The 18,495-nt window shown below is 39.6% G+C and overlaps 1 protein-coding gene across 2 annotated transcripts in view; it reads right to left on the bottom strand.

Moving 5' to 3' along the window:
* The window catches only part of LOC119795984 (matrix metalloproteinase-16-like), a 103,313-nt gene that overhangs the window by 2,682 nt on the left and 82,136 nt on the right, over nucleotides 1-18,495 (bottom strand). For both annotated transcript variants that reach the window (XM_038304262.1, XM_038304264.1), the window contains 3 exons: nucleotides 13,083-13,221; nucleotides 7,003-7,153; nucleotides 6,697-6,812 (listed from right to left, as the gene is read on the bottom strand). In XM_038304262.1, the coding sequence (XP_038160190.1) occupies nucleotides 6,697-6,812; nucleotides 7,003-7,153; nucleotides 13,083-13,221 (406 nt within the window). The remainder of the gene's footprint in view (nucleotides 1-6,696; nucleotides 6,813-7,002; nucleotides 7,154-13,082; nucleotides 13,222-18,495) is intronic.

The following is an 18,495-nucleotide window of genomic DNA, read 5'->3' as shown; positions in this document are numbered from 1 at the left end:
ACACTGTGGGTCTAGATACGGCCGAGGAGGTGAGGAAGTGGGGACGAGTTTAGACCGACGACGGAGGCACATGAGGGCCAAAAAGAGCGGAGATCCAGGTGGAAAAAGGTCCCCAGCGTTCTCGCGCACCTCGCTCTTCTAGCGGGTCAAACTTCACGAGTTGTTTTCCGCAATTTCGGTCATAAAAACAAACCAAGCCGGCCTCCTGTCTGCGGCACTGTTTGCGGTCAGTTACAATCTGGGAGAGGTGCGATGGAGCGTCTGTGGAGGGGGCGGGGACGTCTGGAGCCGAGGTATTGAATTGCACTTATTGGACTGATTTAGTGCAATATTTTTTGATGCAAAGCCTTTCGGAATCTATAACGCAGGGGGATGATTTTTTTTTCAGTGAATGAGGTTTTATTAGGAATAGGTGGAGTGCAACTTTTCTACTTTTCTCTCTAAAAAATGCATAACAATATTACAGCTTTCATTGATTTATTTCAAATTTGAAACATTGTCTAGCCTGTAAGGTGTAAAAAAAAGAAAAAGAACCAATTAATCAAATCGAATTGTAACCTGGTGTATTCTTGAGAATTGAAAATAATCGAATCGTTGGGTCAGAAAATCGATACTGAATCGAATCGCCATGATGGGTGTGATTTACAAACCTAATATTAGACATTAGTAAATATATCTCAGATCCAAGAAAACTCAAGTGGACTTTTTTTGTGTGGAATTTCACTCATCAACAAATGACGACATTTTATCAAACATGACTGGAAATCTTAACCTGACCAAATCAATACATTATCAGCTTATTATCACTGGACAATCTGAAAAAAAAAAAAAAGTCTGATTGTTTTTTAATCTTTGAAAGACATCAAAGGGCTTAAAGGTCGTGGTAGTAAAGTTATAACTATAGAAAGAGGACTTATAGTGAGCAATTTTATTTATCTGTAAATTTGAAAACAAACGCAAGACATAAATGACACCAAAAGAGAAACTGTGTTTTTATGTCGGGTTAATTTAGGCTTTAATAAGGAGTGATATTTAGTCAAAGAATATCCAATATTTGTTGATAGCCTTATAAAAATCGACAGTCTACTGGGAATGCATCGATATTTCACTTATGATGCTATAAGATGCTAAACACATTTAAAATTTTAACTCCATAAGGTACAAGTCTTTGCTTTTTTTATCTAGAATAACCGTGCTTTAAACCGAATGCTCCTTCACAGAGAGAAGCGATGTTTAATCCACCAACAATATTTATAATTAATGACCAGCAAGTCAGGGAGGCTTGAAAAGCTGTAAAATATTCTTAAAGAGAAATCAGAATTGGTTAAAAATCTCAATCAGCATGTCAGGCTTTTCAAAAAAAGGGAAAATTAAATTGTCAGCAGATCAATTACGGGCATCTCTAGTCTTACAACTCAGAGGGGAAAAAACATGAAAAAAGTTTTGAATGAGTTGATTCTTTAATGGTAAAAAAATACATATTTAATGCAGTTTCTAAAAAGTTGGGCACTGTTCTGCTCTTAATCTGTTATTTGTCTTTCAGTTATGTTGCTCTCTGAAGAGCTCTTACTGCCAGGGTTTATTATTTTGGTCATAAATGCTAATACACAGCCAACCAGGGGCCAGAACCCACAAGATGAATCACACAACAGCACATAAAATTTCTATGCATACTATAAGTGCTTCTGTTAGATATCTACACATTGATAAAAGGTTGTTTATTTTGGGTTGACATTAAACTATGCTTCATCTACCAAGTCCCTGAAAAGCTATCATGCTGTTTATTAAAGCTGAGCCCCAAAGCATGACTGAAACTTGAAGTTCTCCTCGTTCTCTCTGGTCTCTTTTACACTTTGTGCCTGGTCATTTATTATTCATACACACATCTTCTTGCGGAAAATGAGAAGAGAAATGTCCTAAATTTCAAAGAGGGGAGGGCCAGGGTTATTTAATCACTTGTTAGATGGAGATGTTCCCGGTGAAGGAGTGAAGAAGCACGGGGTGAGCTTTTTAAAGATTCATATCAGAGCAAGATGAAATGATCAAATGCTGCAAAGAAGAGGAAGAGCTGCAGATATAACATGGGACATATTTTATTTAACTGGAAAAATGTCTAACATTCAAGATAAAATATGCTAGCACTGTTATAAAAACTCCCAAAACTGGAGCTCCAAACTTTTTGTTTCAGGAGCCAAATAATTAACCAGAGTTACTGTTCGGCAAACAGGACAGACATAAAGTTAACTTTAAACCAAACCCAACATCATGTATGGAACGCTTGGGAACTGTAAACTTAAAAGTATAGAATGCAAAGCTGAGTTTACATTGTCATTAGGGCTGCAACTAACGATTATTTTAAAAATCGATGAATCGGACGATTATTTTTTCGATTAATCGATGAATCGGACAAAAAATATTTTTTATATTAACCTCTTTATTCCAAAATAAACATTTTAAACAGAACAAACAAGCACACAAGTACAGGTTGCTCATTAACTGTACTGGTGCAATATGAAAAATAAATGTTTGTGTTAAAACTACGCAAACTTACATGAGAAATGTAGCTGTACATCCACAAAATATAGGGTACTTTGTTTCATAAAGCGCAAAAAAAGACATTTTTGTTTTTAAAAGCCCCTAAGTGGTTCAAACAATAGCCCCCCCCATTTCAACAAATGAGTTTTTTTAGACTAGAAGAGTTCTGCCTTTTAAGACAGGAAAGTATAGCAGTTAAAGTTGCTACTTGAGAAAATACTTAACCATAGAGATAAAAATAGCCCTGTGATTCAAATTATAAATTGTATTTGGAATAAAAATGAGAGAACTAGGGGTGCTAAAAAACACGTCCTCCAAAGACTCCAATTTAAATGGGAATGTGGCAGATAATTAATTGACATATTACTGATCTTGCTGGATTTTATTCTGCTTTACTTCCATAAATTGCAGGATCTTCTTTACTTTATCTTCGTCAGAAGATTTAAACTTTAAAAGTCTTTCCCTCATAACTTGCAAGTTAATTTATTTATAAAATAAATGTAAACGCTGCTTAAGCTAATTCAAATGAAATTAAAAGTAAAATAAGTAGCCAACCTTATCACTGTCTGTAACCTACTAACAAGGTAAGGAAAGCATCAGATGAGCTACCTGAGAAACTAACGTTACGTTTCCCCACTTTAAAACCAAACAAACATGGTGGTTCCGTGCCATGTTAATTTCTTTTGAAAAAAGGTGCATGTTATCACTTTTTTCGCTTTACAAAGCGCAGGCTATTTTAATTATTGTGATCAATTTGCGCCGTCAATCCCGGTGCATGCGCGCTTCATTTGCAGTCTGGACGCTGAGGCTCTGACTGCAGCTGAGAGGGACTCCTGCGGGAGTGGGGGGAGGCGCCCCACGGCAGAGTAGGAACGATACATGCTTTCACGTAAGAGTCTCCAAAAGCCGCCAGTGAAACCGAAAAAAGTCGCCAGATTTGTCGCTAGTCGCTTTTTTGAAAAATAGTCGCTGGAGGGGTCTGAAAAGTCACTGAGTTGGCAACACTGCTCCTGCATCGCTGACTCGCTCTGCCATATTTTTTTTTCTTCCTCTTTCAGTCAAGAGGCAGTCATGACGGCGCGGCGGATGACGCAATAATCGCGCGACACAACTAATCGATGATGAAATTCGTTGCCAACGCTTTTAAAAGTCGATTTTTATCGATTTTATCGATTCGTTGTTGCAGCCCTAATTGTCATAGATGAATAATGATAGTTCAGTGGGTGAAATGGACGTACCCCATCGACACCTCCTTTCTCTGCAAATCTCACAACTCTAGACTTCCACAATAAAACGGGTGAATTTAAAGCCTCTGAGTTGATGCAATTCGGGGATGTTCCCTCATTTGGTTCTGGCCTGTACTTTTGTCACGCCCTGAAATTGACGTACAGACCAGCCCACTGGTTAACTGGCATGAGAACTTGAATAGAGGTAGATATAAGACACCAATTTAGCTCTTTAGCCTACATTTGGGTTTACTTCTACAAAAATTACAAAGCAGGCAGTTTCTCTATTGCAAATGAGCCAGAACCACGGGCGTAAATGCCAGGCTGCACGGAGAAAGGGGAAAATTTTCAGTCTTCCCAAGGATCTAAAGACTCGACAGGCATGGATTATTTTTGTGTATCAGAAGATCCCTGCAAAGTTTGATGCTTAGCCGTTCATTTGCTCTAAGCATTTTACTGAAGAGAACTTTCAAAATCTTCAATTTGAATCCTACTGACTGGACCGGGCATTCGAACCAAGCCATCAGCTCCAGGGCTGGTCCGGAGGTAGCTGGAGACAGAGCAACCGAAACTGACCCGGTGACGGTATCCTTAGTATCCTTCAGCACGGGGCCGCGGCTACCGTCACCGGGTTGGGTCAGTCACAAATACAGTGCAACGAAATTAACTCTCTGCATTTAACCCGTCCCCTTGGGGAGCAGTGGGCTGCCATTGTGCGGCGCCCTGAGCAGTGGTTAAGGGTCTTGCTCAGTGACCCAGAGTGGAGGCTGTGGGGATCGAACCGGGTCCTTGAAATTTTCTCAGAGCACAAGCGAATTGCTTTAACCACTAGGCCAACACTCCCACTGCTTAGCAACACTTCCAAGTCAAATTAAGGAGTAAAATGCAATCAGACTGGTGAGAAAATTACTTTGTCTGAGGAAATATTTACATCTTTTTTGGAAACTTAAATGCAAACTAGATTCACCCCTTGCTCACACTGGCTCCGGTGCGGTTACTGAGCCGACGGAGACCGCAACTCCCGCACACCCCCTCTCACACCGCCCTTTTGACTACGGTGCGGTGCGGCTCTGCGGCTCCGGCAACAAGTCCGGAGATTTAACAGAAGTTCACTTGAGTTCACGTAACTTCACGCGATAACACGGCCCAAATAAGGATATTTGCGAGAGCTTGTTGCGGAGGGCTCCGGCACGCCGCAAGGATAGCTTTCTTGCGGAATTTTCTGCAGCGCCGGAGTGTCTCGGTAACCGCAGCTGGACAGCTCAGCAGCCGGTGAGAGAGGTTTATGTCTTTTTAATGACTTGGAATCACTGCGGCGCCGCACCCACCGCACCGCAACGGTAAGACCGGAGTCGGTGTGAGCCTGGGGTCAGACTTTTTGGAAGCTTTGAGAATATCATATACAGGTTAACAAGTTGTCATTACCATTATTAAATCTAGTAGCATAGCTTATTTTTGATGCTATACTTAAGGCTGATTTCAATGTTTCTATATAGTGGGTCTGAAAACATCTAAACCCATAATTTCTTCACCAAAGGGTTCTTTAAATAATTTATAAAAGCATTTTAATGTCTGAAATTACATTTACCAATAATACTCAAAATATTTCATCATGTGGACCACCTTAAGAACAAAAGCAGATCTACAATCTCCCACCAGAGACCCCAGTTTTTAGTTTCTGAAACCTTTAATTTATCTGTGAACAGAAAAATAATGAATTTCTTTTTTCCTCAAAAATAATAAAAAATATTGTCTAATCAACATGAAGCCAAATTAAAATATTAAACTTAATGTTAAATCTCTAAAAATGTATTTTTAATGCCCTTAAGAGTTAATTTATTGCAGTCTTTAGATGCTTCACCAACGCACCTGGATAAAATGAATAACTTGTTACCAGACCTCTGCAGAGATGAATGATAAAATGTCATAAGTTGATTTCAATGTTGTTGTATAAATGTTTAAATAAGATTTTTCGTGTGGATTTGCATACCTCTCTACTAGTGCATCTAATGTTAATGTACATAGATTAGTATTCATCCATATAATCGGGCCAAAACTACATTGAATACAGCTAGGTCAACAATACCCTTAAGCCCTAAAAGGCTGCTACAGTATTTCTCTCATGTTACCATTAGCTCTTTGATAGACTTTATGCATATCTAGGTCAACCCTGTGAACGTGATGCTTGACACATGGCATCCAAAATCAGCCAGACGAGCTAATATATCTAAAAAAAAAAAGAAAAAGAAAAAAGCAGACACGTATAACCCTGTTGGATGTGAATCCATCCTTCACGCTCTGATAGATACCTGCTCCATGACCTAGCTAGGACACACACCCGGCTACCGATCTGGCGGCAGATCCTCGGCGCAGATGGGCGAGCTTTCAGCACCACCTGCTCTGCTCTTTCCAACTGTGCTGCTGCCAGCACCATACACCAAACCCACCTGGCCATGTCCAAAGGCAAAAGCTTTTCCCTTTTCTTATTACTTTTTACTGGCCTATAGATGATTTTTGCAAGAGTTAAAATATCCACCTCCCCATTGCTGAAGAGGGCCAGCTGGCTTAAACCGGAACCCATCGGGGGATCTTGTCGCTTTTACTTTCCTATATTTGCTCCAACTAGGTCTTACTGCAGCACTGGCTGATTATGAAACAATTTCCTTTCGCCACATCAACAAACAAAGCAGGCTTTTTGTGGATAAACGCATGTTAAACTGTTTGCGATGTGCAAACAGCATCTATCTCTAATGATGTTATATGGAAGTATGCCACCAGCTAAATACCAGCAGATAACTGGGGCAAATTTCAATCAATTCAAGCCTGGTTTAGCTCCCACACAACATGTGCAAGTGATTTGCTAAAATCAATGCCACCCAACACATGACTGGGGTTTTTATTGCCACCAAACAGTATTGGACTGGACAGATCGTACCATGGACTTTGTCAACGAAGGCCCCCTGTGGTGATGCAGGGACCCCTTTCCACACTGAGATGGGTTTTGGATAGCCAGGGTCCATCGTTCTCTTGTCCTCATTGTAGCGCCAGTACCTTAACAAAAACAAATGATGAGCCATTGGACGACTAAGCAGAAGTCCGCAAATTTGCAGTTTCTATTGACAATAGATGTTATAATGTCAAAAAAAAGTTAGTTTAAGGTTTATTCCATATGAGTTCATTTTAAATCCAGTTTTAAATATTTTAAATCTTCACGTTTTCTACTGCCTCCAATGGTCCTCACCTGTCTCCTTTAAAGAAATAGGTCTTGGCCACGTCCTCCCACCACACTGCAGTCTCGATGCTCTGGGACGGCATGCCGTGGCTGAAATGGGTGATGTCCCTTGGGTAGTCAGGCTCCAACTTTGTGTCCTTATATACCCAGTACTGCTTTCCTGCATCACAAGAACAAAAAGAGAGAATGAATAATTAAAACAAGGCAGAAAGGCAGGAGATCACCATACAGCAACAGAACTTTAGCCAAGAGCAAAGAAAGCTCCCTCACAACCATTAGGCAATAACCTGCTGCTTTGTTTAACTCTTTTGGATCTGGGTATAGGGCTGCAACAACGAATCGATAAAAACGATAAAAATCGACTTTTAAAAGCGTTGGCAACGAATTTAATCATCGATTAGTTGTGTCGCGCGATTAATGCGTCATCCGCCGCCGCCGTCATCCCGGGGAAGAAAAAAAAATATGGCGGAGCGAGTCAGCGCCGCAGTTGCAGTGTTGCCAACTCAGCGACTTTTCAGACCCCTCCAGCGACTATTTTTTTAAAAAGCGACTAGCGACAAATCTGGCGACTTTTTACGGTGTCACTGGCGGCTTTTGGAGACTCTTACGTGAAAGCATGTATCGTTCCTACTCTTGTCCTCCAGCGGCAGCTGCTGCCGTGGGGCGCCTCCCCCATCCCAACGCCTTTCTCCCTCTCCCACAAGAATCCCTCTCAGCGCTGCAGTCCGAGCCGCAGGATTTTAGTGAGGAGTTTACCCTCAGCGTCCAGACTGCAAATGAAGCGCGCATGCCCCGGGATTGACGGCGCAAATTGATCACAATAATTAAAATAGCCTTTGTAAAGTGAAAAAAGTCGTAACATGCAACTTTTGTAAAGACAAATAAACATGGCACGGAAGCACCACTGTTATGACGCAGCACCTGAAAAGAAAACATGTTGGAGCCTTCGATGGCAGTGAAGAGAGCTGATCAGCAGGATGAGTAACCATGTTTGTTTCATTTTAAAGTGGGGAAACGTAACGTTAGTTTCTCAGGTAGCTCATCTGATGCTTTCCTTAGCTTGTTAGTAGGTTACAGACAGTGATAAGGTTGGCTACTTATTTTACTTTTAATTTCATTTGAATTAGCTTAAGCAGCGTTTATATTTTCTTTATAAATAAATTAACTTGCAAATTATGAGGGCAAGGCTTTTAAAGTTTAAATCTTCTGGCAAAGATAAAGTAAAGAAGATCCTGCAATTTATGGAAGTAAAGCAGAATAAAATCCAGCAAGATCAGTAATATGTCAATTAATTATCTGCCACATTCCCATGTAAATATCTGTCTTTGGAGGATGTGTTTTTTAGCACCCCTACTTCTCTCATTTTTATTCCAAATACAATTTATAATTTGAATCACAGGGCTATTTTTATCTCTATGGTTCAGTATTTTCTCAAGTAGCAACTTTAACTGCTATACTTTCCTGTCTTAAAAGGCAGAACTCTTCTAGTCTAAAAAAACCTCATTTGTTGAAATGGGGGGGGCCTATTGTTTGAACCCCTTAGGGGCTTTAAAAAACAAAAATGTCTCTTTTTGCGCTTTATGAAACAAAGTAGCCTATATTTTGTGGATGTACAGCTACATTTCTCATGTAAGTTTGCTTAGTTTTAAAACAAACATTTAATTTTTCATATAGCACCAGTACAGTTAATGAGCAACCTGTACTTGTGTGCTTGTTTGTTCTGTCTAAACTGTTTATTTTGGAATAAAGAGGTTAATATAAAAAAAATATTTTGTGTCCGATTCATCGATTAATCGAAAAAATAATCGGCCGATTCATCGATTTTCAAAATAATCGTTAGTTGCAGCCCTATCTGGGTATTTTCTCTATTTTGAAACAGGAAAATAATTTTAAGAAAAACTGTCTTAGCCATCTTTAGAGCTTCTCTGGTATATAAAAAGTTCAGTGTGATATTCTGAGAGCATGTGAACCTTAAATAAAATAGCTTTGTTCGTAGTCCTGTCAAAGCTGTGGTTATATTCCCGTAGGATGTCCTTCTACCCAACTCGTCAATAATATGCAAGGATAAAGCTGTAAACAAACACTTTTTTTCCAGCAATGACATTTTGTGGAATAGCGTCCCTTCAGTAAGTGCCTGATAGCTGTCAATTCCACCGTCCACCATTGTAGGCCATTTCTTTATTAAAGCATTTCTTCATATGTTAGTCTGGGTTTGTATTAATTCTCAGCTTCTACAATCAAATAAGAAATAATAAAAACCATTAAACTTCATGTTTAAAAAAAAAAATCACATCAATATTTTTTTAAAGTTCTTTCCATAAAAGAACTATTAGAAGTAAATAAAATGTCACGTGATATTTTAAATGTTGATGTGGATCTTTAATTGACTGGCTCTCCTTTAATGTTCAACCTGTGAATCTTCTTATTTTTCAAAGCGAAAATATTATAAAAAGCTTAATAAAAAAAAAAAAAAACGAAATTCTGACAGATAACCTGATTAATGCTTGCAAATTGAACTATTCACAAGTCATCATAAAATAAAAAGAAACAACAAAATCACATTAGAGGAGAAGCTGATGATGAACCAGACACCTCTTTTAGGTAGTTTCCAGCCATTGGACCCAAATGAATGTCTCAGTTCTTTTTACAACCCAACAATTGTGTTTGAGTAGCTTCTGTTCTCTGCTTTCAATGTCTCCTTCCTGTGCAGTAATTGGGTTAAAAAGCACATTTTTGACACACTGTGACCCCAGGAAATGCATTTCTGAATCACTGGAGGAGTGGAAGGGAGGGCCAGGAAGACAAGCTAGGGGAGGTGAATGTTTCAAGAGCAAAACAAAAAAAGTCAAAAGGTGGGATGACGAAGGCAAAGCACTTTCCTGTCAAATTGGGAGCATAACTAAGATCTTATCTTAGATTTTTACATATTTATGTCTTTTTCTGCATAGTTTTGTTTCATCTCTGGTTCAAAATAATACAAAAGGAATGTTTTTGTCTCTTTTTCACATGTTTCACTTTACCCTGCTTTTTGAGGAGTAATCAGGTTGAAATGCAGGCTTTTGACAGCTGAACAGTTGTTTACATACAGATCTAAGTGAGGATTTTCATTTGTTATTTTACAGTTTGATTAACATTTCAAGCCATAGCATTTCCTTGCCAATGAAAACTAAAAACCATACTTTGAGAGTGCTTAGTTAGCATTCTCAAAGTAAAATATGAGAGTGCTAACTTTTATTGCATCTTTATTCCTCCCTGGTTTCTAAATAAACACCTGCAAGTCTGTAAGACCATCCTAAACTCTTGCAAGCTCAGCAGAAAGAGGCCCTGAACACCATTCTTTAACAAACACAGGAAATGAGTGAAAAAGAAAATCGGGTAAAATCTTGGCCATGTTCTTAGCTTCTCTTTGCCATTATAAAGTCCACAAAAATGTAGATAAATCCTGAAAAATCTACATCTGCACTAACAGAGTTTACATGGAAAAGAGGGTGGAACTGTAGTTCAGGGTGTTGGTTGAATATTAACAGGGAAGGATAGACTCCAATTAGAAAGGAAATTCCTGTTCTTTTATGTTTTTCTCACACTCCTCTTATTGTGGGTCACACTTCCTCTGACACTAATACACCACACCCTGGATTAATCCAGTCTCCAAGTCCAAAAAAGCAGTGAGTTTAAGCTGATTCGAATACTCCCTCTAAACATGCTGGATTCTCTTTCTCAATCAATTTAAAGTAAAACATGGCGTCACTCCTTAGTTTGAATATCTTATTTAATGAAAGCAGAGCTGAATCAACCTGCCCATTAAAGTCTGGATTCATCCTTCGAGCTGTGAGGGCTGCTTTGATGTTGGTTTTGCTCAGACCTAAGCTGGAGTGCTGTGACTAATTCACCCTGCTTGAACTTAGCATTGTATAGAGAGGGCAATATCTAGTTGAGTTATCCTGTAAAGTTTTGAATACTTTATATTTTTGGTCAAATCTCAACCACAAACTTCTTGTTTTATAATCACAACATTATAAAACATCCAACCTTCCACAGTTGACACCCACTTATCCTTGCAGATGTGCAGAGGCTCTTGTCTATTTACAGCATCACTTGAGTTTATTTACAGCATCACTTGGGGCTGCTCAGTGGAGCAGTGGGTAGCACTGCTGCCTTGCAGCAAGAAGGTTCTGGGTTCAATTCCTGGCCCAGGGTCTTTCTGCATGGAGTTTGCATGTTCTCCCTGAGCATGCGTGGGTTCTCTCTGGGTACTCCAGCAGTCCAAAAACTGTTAGGTTACTTTTCTTCTCTACATTTTCCTTAGGTGTGAGTGTTTGTCCTGTTTGTCTCTGTGTTGCCCTGCGATGGGTGTACCCCGCCTCTCGCCCATTGACAGCTGGAGATAGGCACAAGCACCCCTCGCGACCCCAATTGGGACAAGCGTGTCAAATAATGGATGGATGGATGAATGGACTTGAGTTAATTTGAGTTACACCGTTTATAGGTCACTGTAGTCATGGGTTCTGTTAGATATCTTGGGGTCTGGTTACCACTATGTGAGTCCTAGGCTCTGCAGGGGGAGTCTGGGGCCACTTTCACTTGCTATTGAGAATGTTCTGACGATCTAGGTCAGGGGTAGCCAACCTGTCGATCGTGGTCTACAGGTCGATTGAGGGTGGAGTTTCAGTCGATCGCGAGACGTTTTACAATGTAGATAATTTACAGCTATGACAAAAAAAACACTAATGAAATCTTTGATCACGGGCCAAAGTGTATTTTCATAATAATAAAATGAAAAATAAAAAGTATGCAGGAAACCTTTTTTAATGCATACTGATTGCTGGGCAGGGTTTGCCACGGTTGCTAGGTTGTTACCAGGGACTCTAAAGTGTGAATCTGAAGAGATATATGTATTCAATAGGAGTTGTCAGAGGATACTTGAAGTAGCTGGTTAGTATGAGGCAGACAGTGCAGTACTGCACTCTACTCTCTGACCAACCTTCCTGACTCATTTTTCTTTTGTGGCTTCTCCAAAATGTGGACAGACAGAATAAGACCTTCTGGCAGATCTGCTGTTTGAGATTTAATGAGAAACGATATTCTGTTAATATGGATTTTCTAAATCCACCCAGCCTGGGTAGTAGGCAGAGTGAAGGGAAAGGCAGTGAAATCCAAGTTGCTGGGCTCGTGGCACATAGGAGCTGCCGTCTGCATTTCCAGGAATTGTTTGGGGTTGAAAATAGAAATGGCTTTGAGAGAGGATTTGTAGTTTTTATCCCAGCACACTTTCATGGCTTGCCTGCCTCTCCTTGCATCATACCAGGCTTCTTTTTTTCCTCCCTCTTTCTCTGTATCTGTCCCCCTCTCTTCTCTGAAGTGTGAGCAAATACATAGACTTCCAAGTTTGTTTGACGTCTCTTTCAAGTGTCTTCTTGGCTCTTGATATAATTGGCTTCAAAGCTTTTTACTGCTTGGTCTACATTTGAATATGTACAAAAAAAAAACAAAAAACCCTACAAACATAAAAAAAAAAAAGCTAATTTCATGCATCATTAAAACGTAGCTTGCAGTAAAATGTCTCAGACTTAACAGTGATATCCTAAAGCAGTCCATAAGAGGAATATTTAGCTACAGAAGATGATTTACGCTCAGTATATATTGTCACAAGCAACACCAAAATATATGGATTATTTAAATCAGATCAGCTGGATAGGCTGGGATATTCTGAGTAAAACATTATTTTAGTCTTTCCCAGAATTACAATAAAATCCTAAACAGATATGATCAAAGGAGCCTTTTGAGTGAGCAAGTAAAAATGATTCCCTTCTGGCAAATATAAGCACTCATAGATGCAGGATATCAGAAGAAATATGGGTGTATAAGCTTGTGAAAGAGTACAGCACTCCCACGTAAACAGATCTGGAGGTAAAGTTTGCTGAGGCTAAATGAGACAAAAGAGAGATTGTACAAAGCATGGCAACAAACACAATATCTGCATAGAGGTTTAACATGAAAAGCTGTCTGACGATCGCTTCCCGATGGAGAAGAACTGTGCAAAGCTACATGATGAAGGCAGCGATGAGTGCTGCTGGTTAACCATGTCTTACCTTTGAAGAAGACAAACTTGCCCTCGCTGTTCTCATAGACGGCGTCTATCTTCGACGGGAGCCCCTTCCAGAACACGTTGATGAGCATGGGGAATCCCGGCAACACAGAGTTGTCTCTCATCCTCCAAACCCAGTGGTCCTGTGACGGAAAACAAGATGTTGATGTTAGAAAACATTTAAGACATTTTATTAGGAATGTTACCTTTTCTTTTTGAAGGTAGAAAAGGTAAAAAACTAACAGATTCTGTCTATTTCTGGCTGTTAAATCAGACTTAGCTGGCTACTGACCTTTAAGAGCAAAAAAGCAAAGAAACATCAAATATTTCTGAGACTATCACTGGGTTGTTTGTGTTAAAAAGGGATTTGTATGTTAACCAGGACCACCAAACACATTTCCCCCTAATATTTCATATTTTACTGGTTTTGTTGCTTCCTATGCAGCTTTTTCTGTACAAAACGAAACCCTCTGCCACAAGGCATTTTGATCCCATCATGCATCAATTTAGTCCCTCTGGGACATTTTGGCCCCAGTTTGATAACCCCATGATTTAAAGTAATCTTCTATAATATGCCTATCATCTAATTTAAAGGAATGTTTCTAATGCTGTATAACTCTAACAAGTATCCTCTACTAGTTTTCCTTATGGTTTAGTTCCAACAGTTTTCATAGTTGTCATAGTTTTCCAGGCCAGACAGCAATAGATTATGATACTTCTTCAGAGAATAATGCACAATTGGTCTAATACGAAGTGTATTCAAGTGCATATAGCTGAATATAGCCATAATTTTTAAAATGGTTGCAATAGATCTGATGACAGAAGATGAGGAATTATGTTTGTTTATTTTGAATTTTCCTAATTAGAGTAAAGATTTCCAAGATTTAAAACCATTTGCCGAAATCTAAAGTAACAGCATGGCTGAACGATTTAGCTGCAAATCGTTCTAAAAATCAATATTGCAATTGCAGTTCCAGTTTGATTTTCCTTTGCACTAATATCCTCTGTAGATACTTCACTCCAGGGTTTCCTTGTTTTCATGACCTTGAAAGCCTGCATTTCCAAAGCCCTTTGTGGCAGGACTTTAATGTTACTGTAGTTTGGAAAAGATTTTACTTCTACTTGCATGTGCGGATCTGCACGCAAGCTGCACCTTTCTCTTCTCTTCAAACAGATTACTGTATTCTTGGAAAGAGAAAGTCAGTGTCTTACTCTTGTTAAATGTAATGTGATGAAAATACACCCCTCTGTGATTTGAAAAGCTCCTTTTTTTGAGTAGAATAAACGTTTTGTAGTTGTGTTTTAACCAACTAATTAAAGATAATCCCTATTTAGTATTTCCACTGTTCATTACATCATCATAAACTAAAGATGTACAGCTGCAGCCCAGATTCCTAAAAAATGTGTTTCTCTGAAGCAGGTCCTTATTTCGGCGTAATTAGCTGCCGTTGTTTATAAATTGTCTGTCATCCTGTTTTCTCTTTCTGTGAGGTATGGAAAACTCGATGGATACTCCTTTGACACTTATTTCAACTGAGTGTTTTTAGTCTGTCTGACTTCATGGTGCATCAAACCAGCAACTCAAAAAAAACCTGTTTCCCGTCTTACTTCAAAAGTCTCAGACGCAGAGACGGAGTGTCAACCTTAAGGTATTTATCTTCATATCTGTGGCCAATTTTAACAGCTCTGAATAAGACAGCAAAAGCATGGTGCTTCAGCTTGATCAAATAAAAATACTGTGCCATTTTAATGCTACCTCACCCAATTAGGGAATTTAGAAGTAGCAATTATTCTGAGTATTACCTATGAGAAGAAAGCCATAACCTGAAACAACCAGCTTGTGCTATATTGCATATATGGATCTGTTGCTTTCAAATAATGCGTACGGAGCTGGCAGGTTGAAATTCATACAGGAAGTAGAGAAGAATCTCTCATTTTTAAGAGTCTATTAAAGCTAGCATAGCACCGCTTGCATAGCGAGAGTCAAAAAAAAAAAAAAATCGTTGTGATTCTGTGTACTATAACCTAGTTGGCATTAATTTCTTCCTTTCTGGCTGCTGCTTTGACAACTGTTATGCCTCAAAGACGCACCTTCTCATGTTTCCTGGGAAGTCTCTGCTACACATGCAGAAGTTGAGGAACACACTGGAAAAACCATCAAGTATCGATGGGAGGGGAAAAAGGCGATAGCCAGGGAGCTTTATGAGAAACCGAGGGCTTGATTTCCTTTGGGTGGGAGCTGAGAGTGGCCAAGTGGAAGGTGTGTCCTTTTGATGTTGGGTGAAACCTGATGACAGAAGACGCCGGGGGGAGACCCATCTGCAGAAGCCATTAGAGCCCAGCGAGATGTCTCAGCCTTTGGCAGTGAAGAGGCAGTTGCAACTCCTGAATGTGCTCGCCCCAAACCGTCTGACCTCATACACGTTGAGGGGTGTGGAGCAGGAGAGGAGCAACTCGTCCTCCCATCCTGCCTCTTTCACAGTCAAAGCTAAACTGACTGTTTATGAAATGCTCTTTACCTGGCTCTCTTTCTCTCTCCGTCTAATCCAATTGTTTCACTGGGACTCTACTCTCCCTGGAGAGTAGAGTCCCCTCTTTCTTCTTCGTTTCCCTTTTGTCTGCCGATCTCTCCTATCCTCCTCCTTCTCCCTATACCTGCAGTCTCTATAGATTTCAACAGTGCAGCGCGTTCCTCTGTGCGAGGTCTGACCAGTAATTGAAAACAGTTCAAACTAAGAAATCTAACCCCTTTGAATGCCTCTGACTGTAGAAAAGGCACACTCCCTCTCTGAAAATAAAGCTCAACTTAGCACACATCATTTGCAGGAAAAGGGTTCTGCAGTCGCTTGACAGTAAAATAATAAATTTCAAAGCTGAGTTCATGTTGTCTGTTTTGCAGAACAAGGCAGAGAAGGGTTTTCTCAACGTCCTGTATCTCACTGTGAATTCTCTTAACTAATTATGATCATCAACAAGAAAAAAACTGCGAATAGAAGTAGAAACTGCAGAAAGAAATCCGACCGCATAAAGTCAAAATCAATAAGGCACAGGGCATTATTGTATAGAATGAGATACTGAAACTCAAAAATCCAATGCTTCTCAGATCTGTGATTGCAATGAACATTTGCACTAATAGTAACACTTGGTGATCTAATTTCCTAATCTATGAGACGTTAATGTAAAGAAAGAGGAAACCAAGAAAACAGCAATTCCTACCCTGTGTTGGAATCTACGTAATTGATTGATTGATTGATTGATACAGCCCATCCAGCATAGAGGATTGATCATGTTGGCAGCCTCAAAGTAGGGCTACAACTAGTTGTTTTCTTTAGTAAATTTTTTGGTGTTTTTCATCTGTCCAAATTTGCTCATTTGTAATTATGATTGTTTATTTTATTAAATATTTTAAAACACCATCATTTGCATATGGCTAATTATATAATTCTAAGAATTAAATCACATATTTGTATTTCACTAATGTTCTAAAACCACTAAATTGAGAAGCAATTTTGTTCCAAGTACTTTTTTTGAATAATTGCTTGGATGACAACTTTCTACTTTTGGATGACAAAGTTTGTAAGAGTAAAAAAAAAATATTTAAGTGCTGCTACTTAAACCTGAGTATAAAACGAGACCCTAGACAGAGATGGGATGAAATAAGATAGTAATTCATAGTTATTAAAGAAAAATCTGTGTTTATAAAAATATCTAAAGGTCTGACTGGAGTAAATCTAAAATCTAAAATTTCCAACAATTTTATTATTTAGAAAACATGAGCCTTTCATAAATAAACACACATTAGTATAATTAAATATGCCAAAGCAATAAACAGAACCAAGATCTAAACCATTTCCTCTTCACATTAACTTTTATAGCTTCAGGGCAACAAAAACGGGTGCAACTCGAATTGCTGCAACTTCTCATTGTCATGACATCTTTTTGAGTCTAGTTGACCCCACATTGTTACGCTTTAAACTGAGTTGAAACCACCAATACTTAAAAATCAGGATGCAGAAAACAGAGCAGCAGCTTAAGTACTGCAAAGCAGCCAACATTTTAATTCTAAAAGTACAGAAGGTTAAGTTAGAATTAACAGAGTATTAAACATTGTGAAAAAGTTGGATATCAGTTGATTTTTCGTAAACCACAAACACTGATTTCCTCTGTATGTGCTACACCTCAGAGACAGCTCAGCTTAGAGTAGAGAGAACATTCAAGTGGATGAGAGTGTTTATATTTTGGCATTCAAGCGCAGATTAAAAAATGATCTAAGAGAGCCCTGATGGTTTATAGATTAGATGTGCTGGCACAAGCTGAAAAAAGATGCAAATAAGTAAATCAGCTACTAGCTGTGTAATCATATAAATTCATTCAGCCACTGGAGCAAGATTTTCTCTGAAATTTACTCTAAAGAAGTGTCTACTGTGTTCTCATTATTGGTTGCGGGAGTCAAAGCATGTCTTTGACATCAGCAGTCATAAGCTGCCAGGGACCCACTGGCCTCCCACAATCCCCTGCTCTAAAGTTGTCCTTATGAAAGGACTGATAAAAATATATAGTATGTCCTGATCTGGTCTCAAGTATAAGCTAATTGTTTCATCCATCCAGACATTTTCTTGCTCTTATCCGGGGCCGTATCGCGAAGGCAGCAGTCTAAGAAAAGATGCCAAGACTTACCCCCAAGGCGACACCAGGCCAGCTCAGAGACATAGTCCCTCCAGCGTTTCCTGGGCCTTTCCACGAGGCCTCCTCCCAATGGGACATGCCTGGAACACCTCCCGAGGGAGGCGACCAGAAGGCATCCGAAAAAGATGCCCGAGCCACCTCAGCTGGCTCCTTTCGACGTGGAGGAGCAATGACTCTACTCCGAGCTCCTCCCGGGTAACTGAGCTCCTCACCTGATCTCTAAGGGTGAGCCCAGCCACCCTGCGAAAGAAACTAATTTCGGCCGCTTGTATTCGCGATCTTGTCCTTTCGTTCATTACCCATAACTCAGTGATGCGGTCGCTGTATAGGACTGACGGTGAAGAGGGAGCTTAATCTGAGTTGAGTTTGAACTTAATTGTGATCTAGGTGCCTTAAATGTATAGAGGACTATCTTTTATTTCAGGGTGATCATCTAAATAAGTGGTCCCCCCTAATTGTCAATCATTCTGGTGATATGTTGATGTAAGGCCGTCCTATGTACTTGCCCCTTTAGCTATCTTTTCCTGAGGATGCGCACTTTCAGGCGTATTTATGTGGTGAGCTAAGATTTCAGACAGTCATTGAAGCTCACCTTTCTCACCACAGTTCTTTGAAAATGGCAGAGGGTCGTAAAAGAAAAAGTGTCTACGAAGTGTATGAGAAGAAAAGAAAGTCCTCAGAAGAGGCAGACATATCCCGGAATGCTTTGTGCGGTAGCTCTTCCTCGCAAA

Source organism: Cyprinodon tularosa, unplaced genomic scaffold (genome assembly GCF_016077235.1).
Source record: "Cyprinodon tularosa strain WSP-4 unplaced genomic scaffold, ASM1607723v1 ctg53, whole genome shotgun sequence".
Lineage (NCBI taxonomy): Eukaryota > Metazoa > Chordata > Actinopteri > Cyprinodontiformes > Cyprinodontidae > Cyprinodon > Cyprinodon tularosa.
This window is presented reverse-complemented; position numbering and strand designations above follow the sequence as displayed.